The sequence below is a fragment of the Daldinia vernicosa genome (assembly GCF_022497035.1).
Source record: "Daldinia vernicosa strain CBS 139.73 unplaced genomic scaffold F5Y00scaffold_25, whole genome shotgun sequence".
NCBI classification, from domain to species: Eukaryota; Fungi; Ascomycota; class Sordariomycetes; order Xylariales; family Hypoxylaceae; genus Daldinia; species Daldinia vernicosa.
The window spans coordinates 236,219-251,467 of record NW_025953941.1 but is presented as its reverse complement, the minus strand read 5'-3'; the positions used below and the strand labels follow the sequence as shown (position 1 = coordinate 251,467).

The following is a 15,249-nucleotide window of genomic DNA, read 5'->3' as shown; positions in this document are numbered from 1 at the left end:
TCACGGTCATATCATACGCTAAGAGTAAGAATCCTATAGGATAATAATCATAAGCAAAAGGCATAGTGTATAGAGTAGCAAAATTAGACCGAATCATCGTAAAGCTTCCGAAGACCCTGGTCGCACTCGCGGATCCCGGACATGTTCCCGAGACAGGAGACGGGCTCCGTACGTATGTAGAAGAACTAAAGCTCACAACTCCGCATTTCAAAACATGTTATGGTAGCTTTTGCCTCTCGTTAGTCCAACTAGCAACGTACCCAAACCCCTGATTTAAACAGCCTTCTCCTCTATACTAACGACGCGATGGCCTCTCCATCTACCTTAGAGCTACCACTCCCACGATCAAGACCCCGGAAATTGGATCGCCTCATTTGAGCTAGCTTCATCCCCACAATCCCCGGTCTGGGTTTTCCCACCAATTCCCCCCCAGGCGGTCGGAGGTATTATGTATTACATATTCAGACGTCCCGTTCTTTTGTTTGTTTGTTTGTTTGTTTGTTGTTTACCGGATCTTCACCGCCTTGGCCATCTAGTTGCCAAGCGAGTTTTGCCTTACTTACTCACTCGCTTCACAATTTCCATCGGGAAAGCCGTCTGTGCTGTAAGTCAGCTCGGAAACGATGACGGACAAGAAATCAGAACTCGATGTTGAGAGCGCGAAGGAGGTATGGTTTTAAATCGTCCCGGCCTTATTATATAAGTGAAAATTTTTTATCTAACACGCGCTTAGGAATTCAGTGCAACCGTCGCTCGATATGATTCCTCCGGCTCCGTCACGGAGGCCGAGAAGGCGCTGCGATGGAAGCAGGATAAGCGCATCGTGCCGTTGTCGGCTGGCATTTATTTCCTATGCTATCTAGATCGGTCCAATATAGGGAATGCCAAAATTATGAACGCGTCGAGCGGCGACGATCTCATGACTGAGACCGGCATGACCAATTTTCAGTATACCATCTCGCTCATGATCTTCCTTGTAGCGTATGGTCTATTTGAAGTCCCCTCCAACATCCTGCTCAAGAAACTACGGCCCTCCCGTTGGATCGCGTTTCTCATGTTCGCATGGGGCGCTCTCACTATGGGCCTCGGAGGTGTTCACAGTTATGCCTCCGTGACTGTCGTTCGGTTCTTGCTCGGAGTGTTCGAGGCTGGTCTGTTTCCTGGTCTCGTCTACTATCTCACTTTCTGGTACAAGACTGAGGAGCGAAGTATTCGTGTGGCATTCATCCTCGCCTCAGCGACTCTCGCAGGAGCTTTCGGGGGTGCTATCGCTTATGGCATCGGACATATGAACCGAGCCGGTGGGCTCTCTGCCTGGCGCTGGTTATTTATCATAGAAGGCGTGCCGTCGTGCCTTTCTGCTTTCTTAGTCTGGTTCCTACTGCCAGATTACCCCGAGGATGCGAAATGGTTGAGCATCCAAGAGAGAGATCTGGCGGTGCAGCGTCTTCACATCGAGGGAAGTAAGGGTCACCACAAGGCGATGACTTGGGTCGATGCCAAGGCGACCTTAGTTGACTGGAGACTCTGGGGCCATTATCTTGTTTATTTTGGCATTTCGACCCCTTTTAGCTCGCTTTCGCTATTTACCCCTTCTATCACGGCGGGTCTAGGTTACCGCGATCTCCAAGCGCAGCTAATGACCGTGCCGCCGTATGCTGTTGCTTATGGTAAGTTCTCAATAGCTACTATATCTTTTCTTCCCGTTGGATTCATAGCTAATTAGTGTTTAAGTCGTCCAAATCCTGACTTCCTGGTCAGCGGACCACTTCAACGCCCGTGGTTTGCATTCGGCCGCATTGGCCACTGTCGGAGCCGTTGGTTTCTTGGCATCGGCCGTGCTACCGGAAGATGCGTATGCGTCTCGGTACGGATGTCTAATCGTCGCGGCTTCAGGCGCCTTCGCCTGTATACCGCCACTTTTAGGTTGGCTTTCATCCAACATCTTCAGCACCGCCTCAGTCGGTCTTGCGATTGCGCTGAACATTGGTCTGGGTGGCGCGCCTGGCCAGATCGTAGGCGTCTGGATCTACAAGGCGGATGAGGCACGGTTAGGATACCCCACGGGTCATTGGACAAACGCAGCCCTGCTTTTTATGGTAGCAGTGGGTTGTGTGATGCTAAGGGTGTACTATGCGCTCCGCAATAAGAAGATAATTCATGGTGCTGCTGACGGGGAGGAAGTCCGGCTGTTTAAGTATTGAGCGGTAAATACTACCTAAAGTTTTAATCAGTTTTAGAAAGCCGGTTATATCCAGGCGCCTATGATAATGGTATTAATATATATGACTTTATGAGGGAGAATGAGATTTCCGTAGACTTGAACTTGCTGGTAGTCAACTCTCCGTTGATTCAAATGCCCCAAAGACTCCCAAAAAGTTTTTCTAATTAAACGAATTTTACTATTGGGTGTGTAGGTACCGTATATTCGCAGGAAACACTGTCTCGAGTTACCACATTTTTTTATAATATCTATGATTAACCCCTTTATTCGTAGAGTTTTCCCCAGTAACACGTTTTTGGGCCACAAATTTGGTTTGATACCTAACTGTTTATAAAAATATCCAGCATTATGATGATAGTGGAAGCTTATAACGACCTCCTATTTAGTGGAAGTCATCATTATATACAGGCGAGGGATATAGGTTATTCAAGAATCGTAGGTACTCAAATACTAGACAAGAGACACGAGTTAAGATAAATAATGCAATAAGAATACTTTGATTTACCTGTCTAGCAATTACTCGAGGCCATGGCATAAGAACGTCGAAGGGGCTTAAAAATAAGAGTCGAATAAGTTCAACTTTAGATATCACCAACTTATGCATTGAGGGTGATATTTTATTTCTTTGTACATTGTACTTGGTATTCGTACATTGGTTTTACATTCCTAGGTTTGTTCATGGCCGGAGCTTGTTCATTATCCTCTTTCTCACGACCTGGCTGGCGATCTTGCCTCCCCGCTGCAACGCGATGGCACCAACGATGGCATATATGGCACCGGCCATAATCGGGTCGAATCCGGATCCTTTAATATTTTCCGGCTAAAAGCATTGCGTCAGTACTTAGAATATAGCCCCCCGGAGGATGTAGCTTACCATTCGGGGTTTCCACCTCACTACTTCTGTTAACCCAGTGTCTATAGCTAACTTGGCTAGCTTTTTTAAGTCGAACACGTCGCTCGGTTGTGTTTCGAAGAGGTTGTCGATCCCACGAAGAGCGGGATCTTCAAATGGTTCTCGTCGGTCCGCAAAAGGATCGTCTTCGGTCCCTTTATAGCTAGAAGGGGAGTTGATAATGGATTGTGTGCACTCGAATACACATATTTGGCGGCCTGGGGTCTTATGTTAATATGCTAGATATACGTAGGTATATATATATCCACCTAGGAAACATACCCAGAAATGCTAGGCGATCGTTGAAACCTCTTCGTCCTTGGTCAAAGCTCTTATGGGTTACCGCTAGCCACTTGAGCTCGTCGGGCAGCATGCGCTCTCCATCGGGACCCAGGAATCTCTTTAAGGCATCATCCAACTTCTCGGGGCTCTTATTAACTTCCCAATGCGACCTAGAAGGGTCCTTTGTTATATGAGGCGAGAAGGGCGCCTTCATCCGTTCTGGTGTATAAGACCATCGTGGGCGTTGCTCTACATCTTGTGTCAAGCGGGCTGTCGAGGTCGAGAAGGATGCGGCGGGGCGGTAGGAGGGAGTTACGGACTTGTTCGAGCAAGTCCGAACAGCTTGACGAGCAAGCCTCGTAGTAGATCGGGAGGTAGTAGAGGCCATTGGCTATGAATTTGCCCTTCTCATCGCATTATCAAAAAAGTTGTAAGCGTTTAAATTGAATTTCGCAATTGACGAAGGTTCAAACTACCGCGGAACTTTTTCGGGTGGGACGCCACGCTAGAAAGATTTATCCAATCAGCAGCTATAGATATCAGCCTCTAGCTTATCGGATGCTTCTTATCAAGCTTATCAGCTAATCGGTCATTTCGTCAGTGTCCTATAATTGGTACAACTTCTACGTCCCTTGCATTTGATCCCTTCCATTCCACTTACACGCCTTGTCTTCTTAAACGCGTCTTCGTTGCCCAAGCCATTCTTCTCATCGAACCCAGCATTATGGGCTCTCAAACTCTAGGTGCCATATAAGGCTTTTAATATTCATTTCATTTTTCCTTTCATTTTCTTGCTCTCTTTCATAATGACCAGCCCGGCGCAAAACCGCGACAGCGATCGCGTCGTCGATCCTCACCCTTTAGTCGCAGAGCTTGCCAAAGTCTTGCCTAAAGATCGCAAGTTCACGGCATACCATCTTTCGACGCCTCCCACGATAACCGAGCCTCTCTGCCATCCACCCGCCCGAAATCCTTCTAACGATCCCACAGACAGGCGGCCGAGTAAACCGTTAAAGACGTACTGCGAAAAGCATTTCTTGGCTATCTCGATTGGAGCCGGGAAAGAGGGGGCGCATCTTGATAAACAAGTTTTGGTTCTAGGACTAGAGATTTACATATATACAACATCTTTCTCTACCATTATCTTCGTCTCCAAGGCAGATTCCACTGGATACTTAAACCTCTTGAATCTCCCTAAAGGGACACCATCTCCAATTCGAGAAGTTACAACGTGCTTTCTTGCCTTCTTAGTCGCCAATCGAAGACGACAAAGAAAACAACTAGTCGTAAATCTATTCGCCCGAGCACAATCACAGTATCTTTTTCCAGGAAGCGTGGAAAACAGTGGCAAGCACGTGCTAGATGATAGAGGCTTAGTGAAGTGGTGGTGTCGTGTGCTCAATTCGCTGCTTGAAGGTACCGACTATCAAGACGTGAGGGCGCCATGGGATGCTATACATGGATACTTGGTTATTCCCGGACTAGACAATTATGAGACCCGTGCCTTTTTGCCCCGGACTAGTTTAGCAACATCAAACTGGACATTAAACCACCCCCTTGAGAAGATATCACCGTATGCAAATGATCCAAGCAACTTCGGCTCCAACGTTCATCCCAGGTCTCTCATCCCAACGTTTCCAGACGATCCTAAGGCCCGTTTTGTTCAAGAACTAGAGGAGTCGATAGCTGAAAAGGCCAAGCTATTGAACGGCTGGAAGACGCCAAAGACATTGGATCAGTTCTGGGAGATGATGGCATTTCGACAAGAGTGCTCTAGCGGTAGATTAACTGGATTTATGTGGGTTGTCTTCGAATCCCAAGCCAATTCAAAGTCCAGCTCGTCAACTGTCAAGTCCGCAGCAACCATTCCCACGCCGAATGACTCGTTCAGCGCTCCAGCTAACGACATGACGCTTCCTGCCTCGCCCCGCCCGGCTCGACGGGGTAATACTTCTGTTGCTACTCAAAGTGCTTCGTCCTCCAAGTTGAATACCGCGAGAACCAGAAAGCTCCGACGGAAGGGCAAGGCAAAGAAAATCTTAAGTGGCCCAATCATCCCTCGAAAGCCTCAAATCAAAACGCACCAACGGGCCCAATTCCCAAAAGAAATTGAGACGCCATATTATTTATGGCCGGAGAATGGAAGAGGCCAAGTTGTCCTAAGTGACAATAGTTATAAGAGAGCTATCGAGGTGCTACTTCATCTCGAGTTCAAGACTCTAGAACATGCAATCGCAAGCACAGCGCGATGGACTAAGGAAGTCAACATGGGCGAGAATTGGGCATTGAACATTATCGGCAAGAGAGCAAATATCGATTCTACGGCGTCATCCGGTACAAGTGGGACGGTAAACAATTTGTCTGGGATGGTACGGAAGCGCTCAGCTGGCGAGATTACAAACGAGACTACGTCATCTTCCCCAGCAGTGAATACGCTCGGCGGTGGCCTCATTCGGAAGAAGGCAAAACTTGATACCAGTGCGACCGATGCGTCCGTCAATGTAGACCAGGGTTGTCCAGAGGCTGAGTCAGAACCTAAGGCCAACGTTCTTGGAGCGGGGCTGATTCGGAAGAAGCCAAAGGCATCTTGAGTTTTATTTTATTTTTAAGCAGTCTTGTATTATATTGGCGTAGGTTTGAACGGGGTAGCTTTGGTCGCGAGGCGTTACCAGTATTGGAAGCGCATAACTTATATACGAGGTTTAGGAGTAGTCAGGGCTTCAGCGGGATGTGTTTCAAGGAATATGGTTCATATAACCTTTTTTTCTCCTATAGGATAATCTATTTGGGAAAGGTTAATATCAGTGTTTTCAAATACCCAAGATATAACAAGCTTAATCGAGTCTTAGTTACCATGCTTTAATCTCCAACAATTAATTACGATGTCTAAATGATAATCAGTGATAATGTTAGATCTTATTAAGCCTTACTTTATGTAACTTGCACCATTACCACCCATTATTTTGGATTTTAAGTACCAGAAGCATTGTGTGCTTCAGACTTCTGTCTTCATCAATTACAACAGTACTAGATTAGGTACATTTGTACATGCGATTCCCCCTGCAAGGTAAGTACACACCTACACGTAGATTTACAAAGTTCCAAAAAAGAAAAACCTCATTAAATGTCCCCATAAAGCCGGCAACATGCATCACTGCTGCGGGCAGAAAAAATAATATCAATCACAACATGATTCTCCCAGGCGTATGGTGCAAGGTACCGATGTACTTCTCCCACCTCGAAATTAGCTTCATCTGTAGGTACATAAACTCAATTCTCGGCCGCTCATTGGCTACCCTCCCGATGGGTCCGGCAAGGGCCGAGTGCCGTGCATACGGAGCTCCGATTGGTGGACCGGTGTCACCGGCTTCCGTTTTAAGGTGTGGGACGGGAATCCCCAACTTCGTACTTTTTTTTCTAAGTTTCTCAAGGCTGTAGGTAATGAGACGTATAGATATCGGGTAGTTCTGATCTTTACCTTTTGCTAATATTTCAGGCGTGTTAATTCTTTATTGGTATGAATTTTCCACTTCAGCAGTTTATTTGTAAGCTTATCGCTTTTAAATTAGGTTACCTCTAACTAACAATTTCATATATTATGACATGTCCCTTTCACCAGTCTAGTCTCTAAATAGTGACTGATCAGTTATAAGCTTAACATGTGCCTCAAGACATCAGACCGCAAATGTGAATTACGGATACAAAAACAGTCTTGCTTCTCAATTTAATTAACAAAGGTGGTGGGAAAGAGTACCCGAGAACAGCAACTTTCTGGTGGGCTATCTATCTATCACTCATGTCAGTTGAACGATAGAAAATGATGACTTCGGATGAAACAGTTGCACAGCATGGTCTTATTGTATTCGGGTATCTCGTATCACCATACCGCGGTCAAGACGGTCGAGTGACACTCCCCATAACTATGGCAGACTCCCATCGAAAATATAAAAAACGAATTGAACATTACGAGTCCGTATGTTAGACTACAGTCTATCTAGTAGCTCGTATATCTTCGCCTTGTGGCTCTTTTATTTATATCTAATAAAGATCTTCTATTTATGAGTGTGGTCTCTTAGACGCATATCACGGCGAAAGAGTATAGCCGTCAACTCCCTTGTCCATCCTCTGTTGAAGATAAGTCAACCTAATAGTTAAGCTTCATAATAAAGTCAAGATGGACATCGTCTCTTCTATATGATATAGCTGGGCCTTGTTGTGTCTCTGGTATGTGCTCAACTGGGCTTTATACGTAAACCCCCTACTCGCATAGCCTCAAGTCTCAACCCATCTCCCTCTACTCCCTTAAGCATAATACCAGGGCACTGTCGAAGTGTGTGTTACCATACCTGTGCTCACTGTCAACAGTCGTCAACCTCGTCGTCGTGGACGCAGCCTAGCAGTGGCCAAGTACCTAGGTATAGTCACCCTAAGCTCTTGCACTCGCCTTATTTGCTCTCACTTTAGTTTATCTTTCTGCCACTTAGACCACCAACCAACCGCGTGTTCTTTCCTTCTAGGTCCCTTGTGCATTTTGAGTCACATCCCACAAGATCCTTTCTGCAAACTTCCGTCTTGACTTTCCTACTTTTATTTTCCCACCCAACCACCCACCCACACCCTCACATAAAAGACTCAACCCTAGATCCTAGGAAGTCCTTGTCAGACATCCACTCTATTTTATCTTCACTCCCCTACAAAGCAACAAAACCTTATTCCCTGTCCCTCGTTTTGCGTTCTTTCGTTCGAAGGAACAATTAGAGGCTGTATCACAATCACATTCATTAAGTCCGATTCCTATCCTTCGCCATGCGTTATTCTATCGCGCTGATCCTTGCGGTCGTGTGCTGCTTCATCGGTAGCTTCGTGGGCGCCGAGTGGTCTACCGACGACACCGACGTCTCGTGGTTCCCCCGCGAGACTGGTATCGCTGGTCGTGCCGCTGTTCGCGCGGGTTGGTCCCCTAAGCCAACTACTGCTCCTGGAAGCCCTCGACCCCAAGAGGAGCAGATCTTGGATGTTCTCCTCAAACGGGAGAATACGTGGTTAAACAGCAAGACCTGTGGTTGGGTTTCGGGCCCTTCTTGTAAGTGTTATTACCCATACTTGATGATGATGAAACTCGACGCTTGTGGATTGGTATAGTAGTACTTACACTTATACCCAGCTGACCCCTTCACTTGTGGAGAAAGTTCCACTTGTACTACGAACTCTGAGAACGTTGTCGCTTGTGCATCCGGAACCCTTTCGCCGTTCTATAAGACATGCCTGGATTTCTCTGCGTACCAAAGAGGCTCTTGTGAGGGCCAGGGTCAAGAAATTGGATGTTGGTAAGTTATCTTTTCCTTTCTCGTCAACTTACGCTACCCTTCTTACCATTTACTACCCTCCTCTCATCCTTAATCCTGTTATGAGAAACACATTTCCTTTCCACGAGCACTAGTTACAGTTATAGTCTCTACTTGCTTCAATAACATGGCGCATGGACACACACTGACACTTATCCCGCTGTAGTATGGACAGCCGCTACGGCTCTTGCGCAACTTATCTCTGGACTAACCGCCCTACGCGTTCTATGTACCGGTGCTCTAACGTCACAACGACCATAACTATGCTAGACGTTCCGCAGTTTGTTGTGGATGCTTCTCTCAGCGCATCCGCTGTCCAGACCCCTACCAATATTGAGCCGTTGAGTTCCGGCGTCTACCCCGGCAGCGAGATACCGTCATCCGACACCAGCGGTATCAGCGTTGGCGCTATTATTGGCATCGTCTTCGGTAGTATCCTTTGTCTCATCCTCATCGGCTACATGCTATTAAAATGCCACTCTTATCTCAAGAAAGCCAAGGAAGACCACAACAACGTTCAGAACCGTCTCGACAATGCCTTCCAGCCACCTCGTACACCTCGAATCCGTGGTCTCGCCATGTCTGCCTTTGTGCCTGAGCCCAACACTCCCGCCGGTCAGCCCCAGCCTGATGCTTCGTCGTCCGTGTACTCTCAGGACTCGGCCACCCCAGCCACCCCGGCCATCCCGCCGCGCAGCGCCAACCGAGCCTCTGCTCCCGTGTACACGCGCGTAGATCCCGAGTCTCCGCATACGCCGTCTCCACATGCCCGCTATTTGTCAGCTTACGATCGATCTCCCAGCGGAGTCTCAGGCCCGCCACGATACGAGTGGCACCAGATGCATGTCCGCGTGCGTCCCGAGAGTTCTCCTGTTCAAGGATACAACACACCTCCGCCCCGTTACTCTCTGTACCCTACCGTCCAGACCCGCCTAAGCGCGGCTGACATGCAGGCGGTTACAGAGGGCCGTGTTCATGCCCTCGTGCAGAACCAGGAAGACGCCGTCCTTTGGGTCAACAGGGAGCCTACAACCAGCTCCATGGGCACGGAGGGGCCGACTGAGGCGACGAATGACCTTAAGTAGGTCACAGGCATGCGGTCTCCAATGAAGCTTCTTGCTTCTGGTTCGTTTGTTTTGTTGCGTTGCGTTGCGTTGCGTTTGATATGAGCAGGAGAATGGAGTAACGGATGGACTTAGTCGAGTATTTGGGGCCAGGATTTAATGTTTAGTCGAGAACTTCTTTGCCAGCGTGGTTTAGACACGTAGGCCGTCAAGGGTCGCAAGATCAAAGTCTCGTACATAGGTCTCAAGCATGTGTCTATATAGGCATATACTCAATGACAACAACCTATCTTATACGTATCATGCAGAGATGGACTGGCGACTATCCCCTATACTCCTGATATACGTGATATGCAGCTCGTAGCCTCCTAACACAACCTTCTGACTATAGCCCATTAAACGTAGCCCCTATTCCCGTTACTACATAATCCATCAGAATACAGGGTTGGCATGTACTTTATATCGTATATACTTGATATATACTTCATGTGGTGAAAGCTTCATACAGGTAAAAGCAAGTGGAATATATCGTTCGCCTCACGCAGACAACACCACCTCCCCGTTTTTACCCCCTCCCCCGTCCCCGGCCCCCCTAAACCCCAAATCCCTATCTACAGATGCTCCATTCCATTCCATCTATGGGTATTTGATCCCCGCCGAGTAAACCCATGTTATTTTGTTAGATTATCGTTCGTCTTGCTCGCTTGTTTGCTGACTCGCTGAAAGAAAAATAGAAAAATCAAGAAACGTATATCTTCAAGCCATTCAACGCCGTCTTGCTCGTTAGTAACGTAAAGTTTGTCTATTTGGCCGATGTAAACCGGTTACATATCCAGTCGCCTCCTTTCATGACGCGGCTTTACCACTCAACCACTGTGTGTTGACTGGTGTGATAGCCTGTCCGCCCGCTAGCACAGCCATGATGTTGCGCATAGCAAGCTCCTCGAAGCCGATATGGGTTTCGACAGTACCACCAGCGTTATGGCAAGTCAGGAGAGCTTTAGTTCCCGCAAGTGCCAGCAGCTTAGGATGAACATTGGGCTCGGTGGCGTGCACGTCGAGTGCCGCGCTGCTGAGCCATCCTTGCTCTAACGCATCGGCCACCGCCTCATCATCGACGAGAGATCCTCGCGCGACGTTAACAAGGCGCGCACCAGGCCGGAACCACCTAAGGCTCTCCGAGTTAATAATCTGACCTGCGCCACCAGGTGCACATAGCACAACACAGTCCGATTGACGCACAAGCTGCTCGAGGCTGTTCGCATAGCGCGCGCGCAACCGAGTTTCGACTGTGGGCGGCTTGCGCTCGACATCGTAATATACGATATCCATACCAAAAGCGGCGCTGCACTTAAGCGCAATCTGTTGGCCGATATTCCCAAGCCCTACGAGACCTAGGACACGGCCACGCAGATTGTGCGATTGCGCTGTGGCGCTCGCGTGACATGTCTGGAAGTTGTCGGCTGTTGCTGCCGACGAGATGCAGTACGGCAGTACGCGGAACGTCGAAATGATCATGGCGAGGGCGAAGTCGGATACAGCCTCGGCGGCGGCAAGGCCACCGTTGCAGTATACGATACCTGCGAATTATTAGCGTGAACCCTACCCCCTTTTATACCGATCGTAAGCTTGTGCGGATGGGGAACTAAGATGGCAACATAAAATATATTTTTAGCGTTATTACATACCTTTCTCACCCAACAACTGCGTATCAGCCCAGTCGAAGCCAGTGCCGGCACTGGCGAAGACTCTGACGCTATCGGGAAGTAGAGAGATGAGTTCTGCATCCCAGTTACCCATCTCACCACCTGTACCCCAAAAGGGGCGGAAGATGGCAGAGAAGTCCCCCCAGCGCTTCTCGCGCAGGGCCTGGATGAAGGCGGGCCTTTGACGTTCATCGACGGACGGGCGCACGACCTCAAACTGAGCCGCGAATTCCGTGTAAGTCTCCGGGTTATACTTGACGGGATCCCCGATGTGCAGCACGACGGGCTTGCTCCCCGTCGGACCGCCCAGAACGGACAAGGATGTTACCGTTGGTATCCCGATATGTTTGGGGGGACTGAGTGTGTTGCTAGAGCGTGTGGCGCCGAGTGCGGGGGAGGTGGAGCGTGGGGTTGGCGGTGCCGTTGGCATTGGGGTGTTTGTCGGTTCCGCCATGTTGTCGATACTTTCTAGGGGTGAATATTCGACAACAGGAACGATGGAGGGGGAATTGGGCTAAGGAATAGGAAAGGGAATAAGGTATAACTATGTGGTGGCTTTACTACCCTAATGTTCAGGTAGGGCCTTGTATGTCTTGTGTATCCCTCCAGGTTGAGTATGTAGGATCGTCAGGTCGGAGTAGCTCCCTTCACCGCCGAACCTGACTGCTTGGCTTTAGGGGAAAATGGTGTGGGCGGGAATTATAAGCCGCAGTCTAACCTTTATTCGTGACGGTGTGGGGGCGACGATGTTGTTCGACGCTACCTAATAATCAGTAGCTAAGTCGAATCGAGGCATTGATGGTTCGAATCCACTTCTAGCAAGACTCCCGGAATAGTTTTGTTAGTTACCTACCCAGGTAGATACTACACTACTGAATAAGTATAGCTGATAAGCTTCAACCAGCCAACATGGAACGAATTGCTCCGAATCTAAGACCGTCAGAAAGAAAGATGGGCAAACATTACGGACTTTAAAGTAATGAGGTCACATAGTTGGTAAGATGGCGAAGTTTTATAAAAACAAGGGGGAAAAGAAAATTGATGGAGCTTCCCCCGTTCCCCATCGTGGGGGAGGCTGGATATTTTTTTTTTCCTCCCCATCATTGGAGTACGTATTCTTTGTACGACAATAAGATGACAAGCAAGAGAAGCAGAAGCGTTGCAACCACCACAGTACATGTACATAGAGACCCGGCGGGATACCGTTTGGGGCAATACGGACCAATGAGGAACAGGGACTCAACCCCATTGGATACAGAAGCGTGCTTAGCGTGAGCGATTGCGGGAGTGTGGGGTTGTATTGTATAAGTGTGCATAATACACACATGGACTTATACGTACCTAGTATACATATGTATGTGAGGTATCTATGAGGTAGGTACGTACCTTTAAAAGGAGGTATGTATGTACTTCTGCCACATGGCTTTGAAACCTGCGAGATTTATCTTTGTCTTAGACTCTTAGACATGCTAGACATGCTAGACCTTCAGAGCCTCCGATGATCATCTCCTCCCCTGTCTTACCTTGTCAGCATGATAATTCAGCCTAGCTAAGCCTATGCATCTTAATCTAGTACCACTTCCCCGGATCGTCGCAATTACTTTATCTCGAGTCTAATATGTAAATCCGTAGTCTATGCGCACACGGGTCATCCATCCGAGTCCGTCCTATCCAAGGTAGTAGAGATCTCTCACGCGTACATAATATAAGCGGGCGCTCAAATCTACTATGAGTTATCACATCACGATCCATCGGAACGGTAGAATGGGTAACCCATTGGAGATATTCCTAAGATATTGCTAATCATCCGACGATGAAAGTTAAAAGCGTCCTATATGTGCGTAAGTAGAGGCACTTATCATATTTCCCCAAAGCCTCATAGAGACCCAGATCTACTGCAGATTCGAGCTGGCGGAGCTCCTTATGCTCCTAAGATTCTCACTTAAGTAGACTCGGCTAGGACGAAGCTATGTAAATAACGCCAAGAAAAAAAAGAATAAAACATACAACACCGGGGATTCGCTGGTCGTCACCGACCCAACTACTGGTCCGGCGGTATCCGGTTTATCGATGGGAGAGCGGACGGGATCCCGAGTTCTCCAGATCCTATGGTCGTATGTGATTGAATGCTGGCTTATTGGCGTTTATATCCAAGTGCCAGGTAGCCATTTGTAAATTATCAGGTACTTGAGTTACAATACCTTGACAGTTACTTTAGAGCAACTTAGATATGAAGTATCACTGTATCAACTGGTGAAATATGATTCGGTTGTTGTGACTAAATTGGACAGTTATAGACTTCATGACACTCATCTTTAACCACAATGAAGCGCCAGCCCAGCACTAAAGGTCAAATTCATAAGGTGGACGTGATCAAAATTGAGAAGTTTCCGCATTTGTCCCTCAAACATGCGAGTAAACCCATTCATGCCTTTGGCTGGTTTTAACCCAACTTCGCCACGCCAAAAGCTAGCAGGCGGCTTCTGTTTATCATAAATAATCACTAGGTCCTTCAGGTCGGCAAGGGAGGCTCCCTTCCAGATCTTCAGGGCCGCGCCATCAAAGTTGCATGCCAAAGAGCTAATGCTCATTCCTACGCGCTGTAGCCCCCTGTGGGCCGGATCTTGCTGCTGGATGGTTCGGAAGATATCTAATAACCGCATATGATTGGGCTCGCCTATGAACGCGAGCAGGTCGGAAGTTGGAGAAAAATATAGGTACCGAGGAACAGACGTATCGGGATCCGACTTGAAAAAGGGTAAGAGAACTGTGAAGTGCTTGAGCGCCAGGGTGCGGGACTCGGAGCAGGCGGACATGACAGCTGGATTATCGCTATTCGACACCCATATCGCATGTGTCAAGTCGCTGTCGGCGTCCCCCTGCAAATGTATCTCTACTACGCGAGGGCAAAAAGCCTCGTTCCAGATCTTGAAGCGCAGCTCGACCGGCAACGAGGGGAAGAGAGTAAACTCGACCGGCGAGGACTGAGATTGCGACGCCACCAAATCCGAAGCCACCGAAGCCATATCTCCTTTAATGAACAGATTTAGCGGTCGGTTAAGAGAAAGTAAAATGCAATCACATACCATGCGAACCGGCCATACTGTACTGTGGGTGTAATTTATATGTCTTGTATCAAAAAGACGCAAGACGCAAGACGCCTTTCGGAAATGCAGGATTATTCTCCTCCAATGGTGATTCAGTTATAAGTCCGTAAGCCGGTGTTAATCAGGTTCAAAACACGGCGCACAAGAAGTATATGCAAACACTGGCTAAAAGTCGTAACGCAGCTCAGCTTCGCCGGCACAGTATCCGCACCAGCGGTGAGAGAAGGGTATGGAAGCTACCAATTAATGAAAATGAAACCACACGGAATCCGGCTGACAAGTCAATTTATACAAGTTGAGTTAAGATAAGATATGATGAGTCCCTTGCGGCCTTGCGGCCTTGCGGGACATTCATGACGTCTTTATATGACACGTCTCACGTGGCACAACATACGCGCGTAGGTCAAGAGGTTAGGTACCTGTCAATTCGGCAGCCCCTTTTTTAGAGTATCACTCCGAACTTCATCTCCCAAGCTCATGTATGAAGTTTTGAAGCCGAAGAGTCAACAAACAACAGAAAATATATGTATAGGTAGGTACAAATAAAGTCTAACTTGACATAAATATTATAAATTACCTCTTAGATATATTTTACCTCTACCATCATCATATTTCCCAGGCTTTTAACA

At 47.9% G+C, this 15,249-nt stretch overlaps 6 protein-coding genes across 6 annotated transcripts; 3 read left to right on the top strand and 3 right to left on the bottom strand.

Annotated features, from left to right (window-relative positions):
- The first annotated feature begins 476 nt into the window (after positions 1-476).
- Positions 477-2,304, top strand: F5Y00DRAFT_237860 (MFS general substrate transporter). Its single transcript, XM_048007890.1, has 3 exons — positions 477-668; positions 734-1,670; positions 1,735-2,304. Exons 1-3 carry the CDS (start codon positions 624-626, stop codon positions 2,202-2,204), a joined length of 1,452 nt encoding a protein of 483 aa, XP_047864528.1. The 5' UTR covers positions 477-623; the 3' UTR covers positions 2,205-2,304.
- A 431-nt stretch (positions 2,305-2,735) lies between these two features.
- On the bottom strand, positions 2,736-3,882 carry F5Y00DRAFT_83226 (RNase III domain-containing protein). Its single transcript, XM_048014216.1, has 3 exons — positions 3,399-3,882; positions 3,099-3,334; positions 2,736-3,044 (listed from the first exon to the last, which is right to left on the bottom strand). The coding sequence occupies exons 1-3, from the start codon at positions 3,784-3,786 to the stop codon at positions 2,901-2,903; spliced, it is 768 nt and encodes a 255-aa protein (XP_047864527.1). The 5' UTR covers positions 3,787-3,882; the 3' UTR covers positions 2,736-2,900.
- Positions 3,883-4,019: 137 nt separating this feature from the next.
- On the top strand, positions 4,020-6,217 carry F5Y00DRAFT_237857 (histone acetylation protein-domain-containing protein). Its single transcript, XM_048007889.1, has one exon. It carries the CDS (start codon positions 4,205-4,207, stop codon positions 5,987-5,989), a length of 1,785 nt encoding a protein of 594 aa, XP_047864526.1. The 5' UTR covers positions 4,020-4,204; the 3' UTR covers positions 5,990-6,217.
- Positions 6,218-8,204: 1,987 nt separating this feature from the next.
- F5Y00DRAFT_270081 (uncharacterized protein) lies at positions 8,205-9,828 on the top strand (the record flags this gene model as incomplete). Its single annotated transcript, XM_048012557.1, has 3 exons — positions 8,205-8,481; positions 8,563-8,725; positions 8,910-9,828. 3 exons carry the CDS (start codon positions 8,205-8,207, stop codon positions 9,826-9,828), a joined length of 1,359 nt encoding a protein of 452 aa, XP_047864525.1.
- A 564-nt stretch (positions 9,829-10,392) lies between these two features.
- F5Y00DRAFT_237856 (uncharacterized protein) lies at positions 10,393-12,489 on the bottom strand. The gene is made up of 2 exons (XM_048007888.1): positions 11,496-12,489; positions 10,393-11,387 (listed from the first exon to the last, which is right to left on the bottom strand). Exons 1-2 carry the CDS (start codon positions 11,965-11,967, stop codon positions 10,654-10,656), a joined length of 1,206 nt encoding a protein of 401 aa, XP_047864524.1. The 5' UTR covers positions 11,968-12,489; the 3' UTR covers positions 10,393-10,653.
- A 1,272-nt stretch (positions 12,490-13,761) lies between these two features.
- F5Y00DRAFT_237855 (uncharacterized protein) lies at positions 13,762-14,952 on the bottom strand. Its single transcript, XM_048007887.1, has 2 exons — positions 14,600-14,952; positions 13,762-14,544 (listed from the first exon to the last, which is right to left on the bottom strand). Exons 1-2 carry the CDS (start codon positions 14,613-14,615, stop codon positions 13,829-13,831), a joined length of 732 nt encoding a protein of 243 aa, XP_047864523.1. The 5' UTR covers positions 14,616-14,952; the 3' UTR covers positions 13,762-13,828.
- Between the last annotated feature and the right edge of the window lie 297 nt (positions 14,953-15,249).

Excerpts from the sequence above, each read along its gene's own strand:
- F5Y00DRAFT_237860 (XM_048007890.1), top strand. The coding sequence starts at position 624 with ATGACGGACAAGAAATCAGAACTCGATGTTGAGAGCGCGAAGGAG. Across the intron at positions 669-733 it reads ATGTTGAGAGCGCGAAGGAG|GAATTCAGTGCAACCGTCGC; the intron begins GTATGGTTTTAA and ends ACACGCGCTTAG. Across the intron at positions 1,671-1,734 it reads GCCGTATGCTGTTGCTTATG|TCGTCCAAATCCTGACTTCC; the intron begins GTAAGTTCTCAA and ends TTAGTGTTTAAG.
- F5Y00DRAFT_83226 (XM_048014216.1), bottom strand. The coding sequence starts at position 3,786 with ATGGCCTCTACTACCTCCCGATCTACTACGAGGCTTGCTCGTCAAGCT. Across the intron at positions 3,335-3,398 it reads CGATCGCCTAGCATTTCTGG|GCCGCCAAATATGTGTATTC; the intron begins GTATGTTTCCTA and ends ATAAGACCCCAG. Across the intron at positions 3,045-3,098 it reads TGAGGTGGAAACCCCGAATG|CCGGAAAATATTAAAGGATC; the intron begins GTAAGCTACATC and ends CAATGCTTTTAG.
- F5Y00DRAFT_237857 (XM_048007889.1), top strand. The coding sequence starts at position 4,205 with ATGACCAGCCCGGCGCAAAACCGCGACAGCGATCGCGTCGTCGATCCT.
- F5Y00DRAFT_237856 (XM_048007888.1), bottom strand. The coding sequence starts at position 11,967 with ATGGCGGAACCGACAAACACCCCAATGCCAACGGCACCGCCAACCCCA. Across the intron at positions 11,388-11,495 it reads GCAGTTGTTGGGTGAGAAAG|GTATCGTATACTGCAACGGT; the intron begins GTATGTAATAAC and ends AATAATTCGCAG.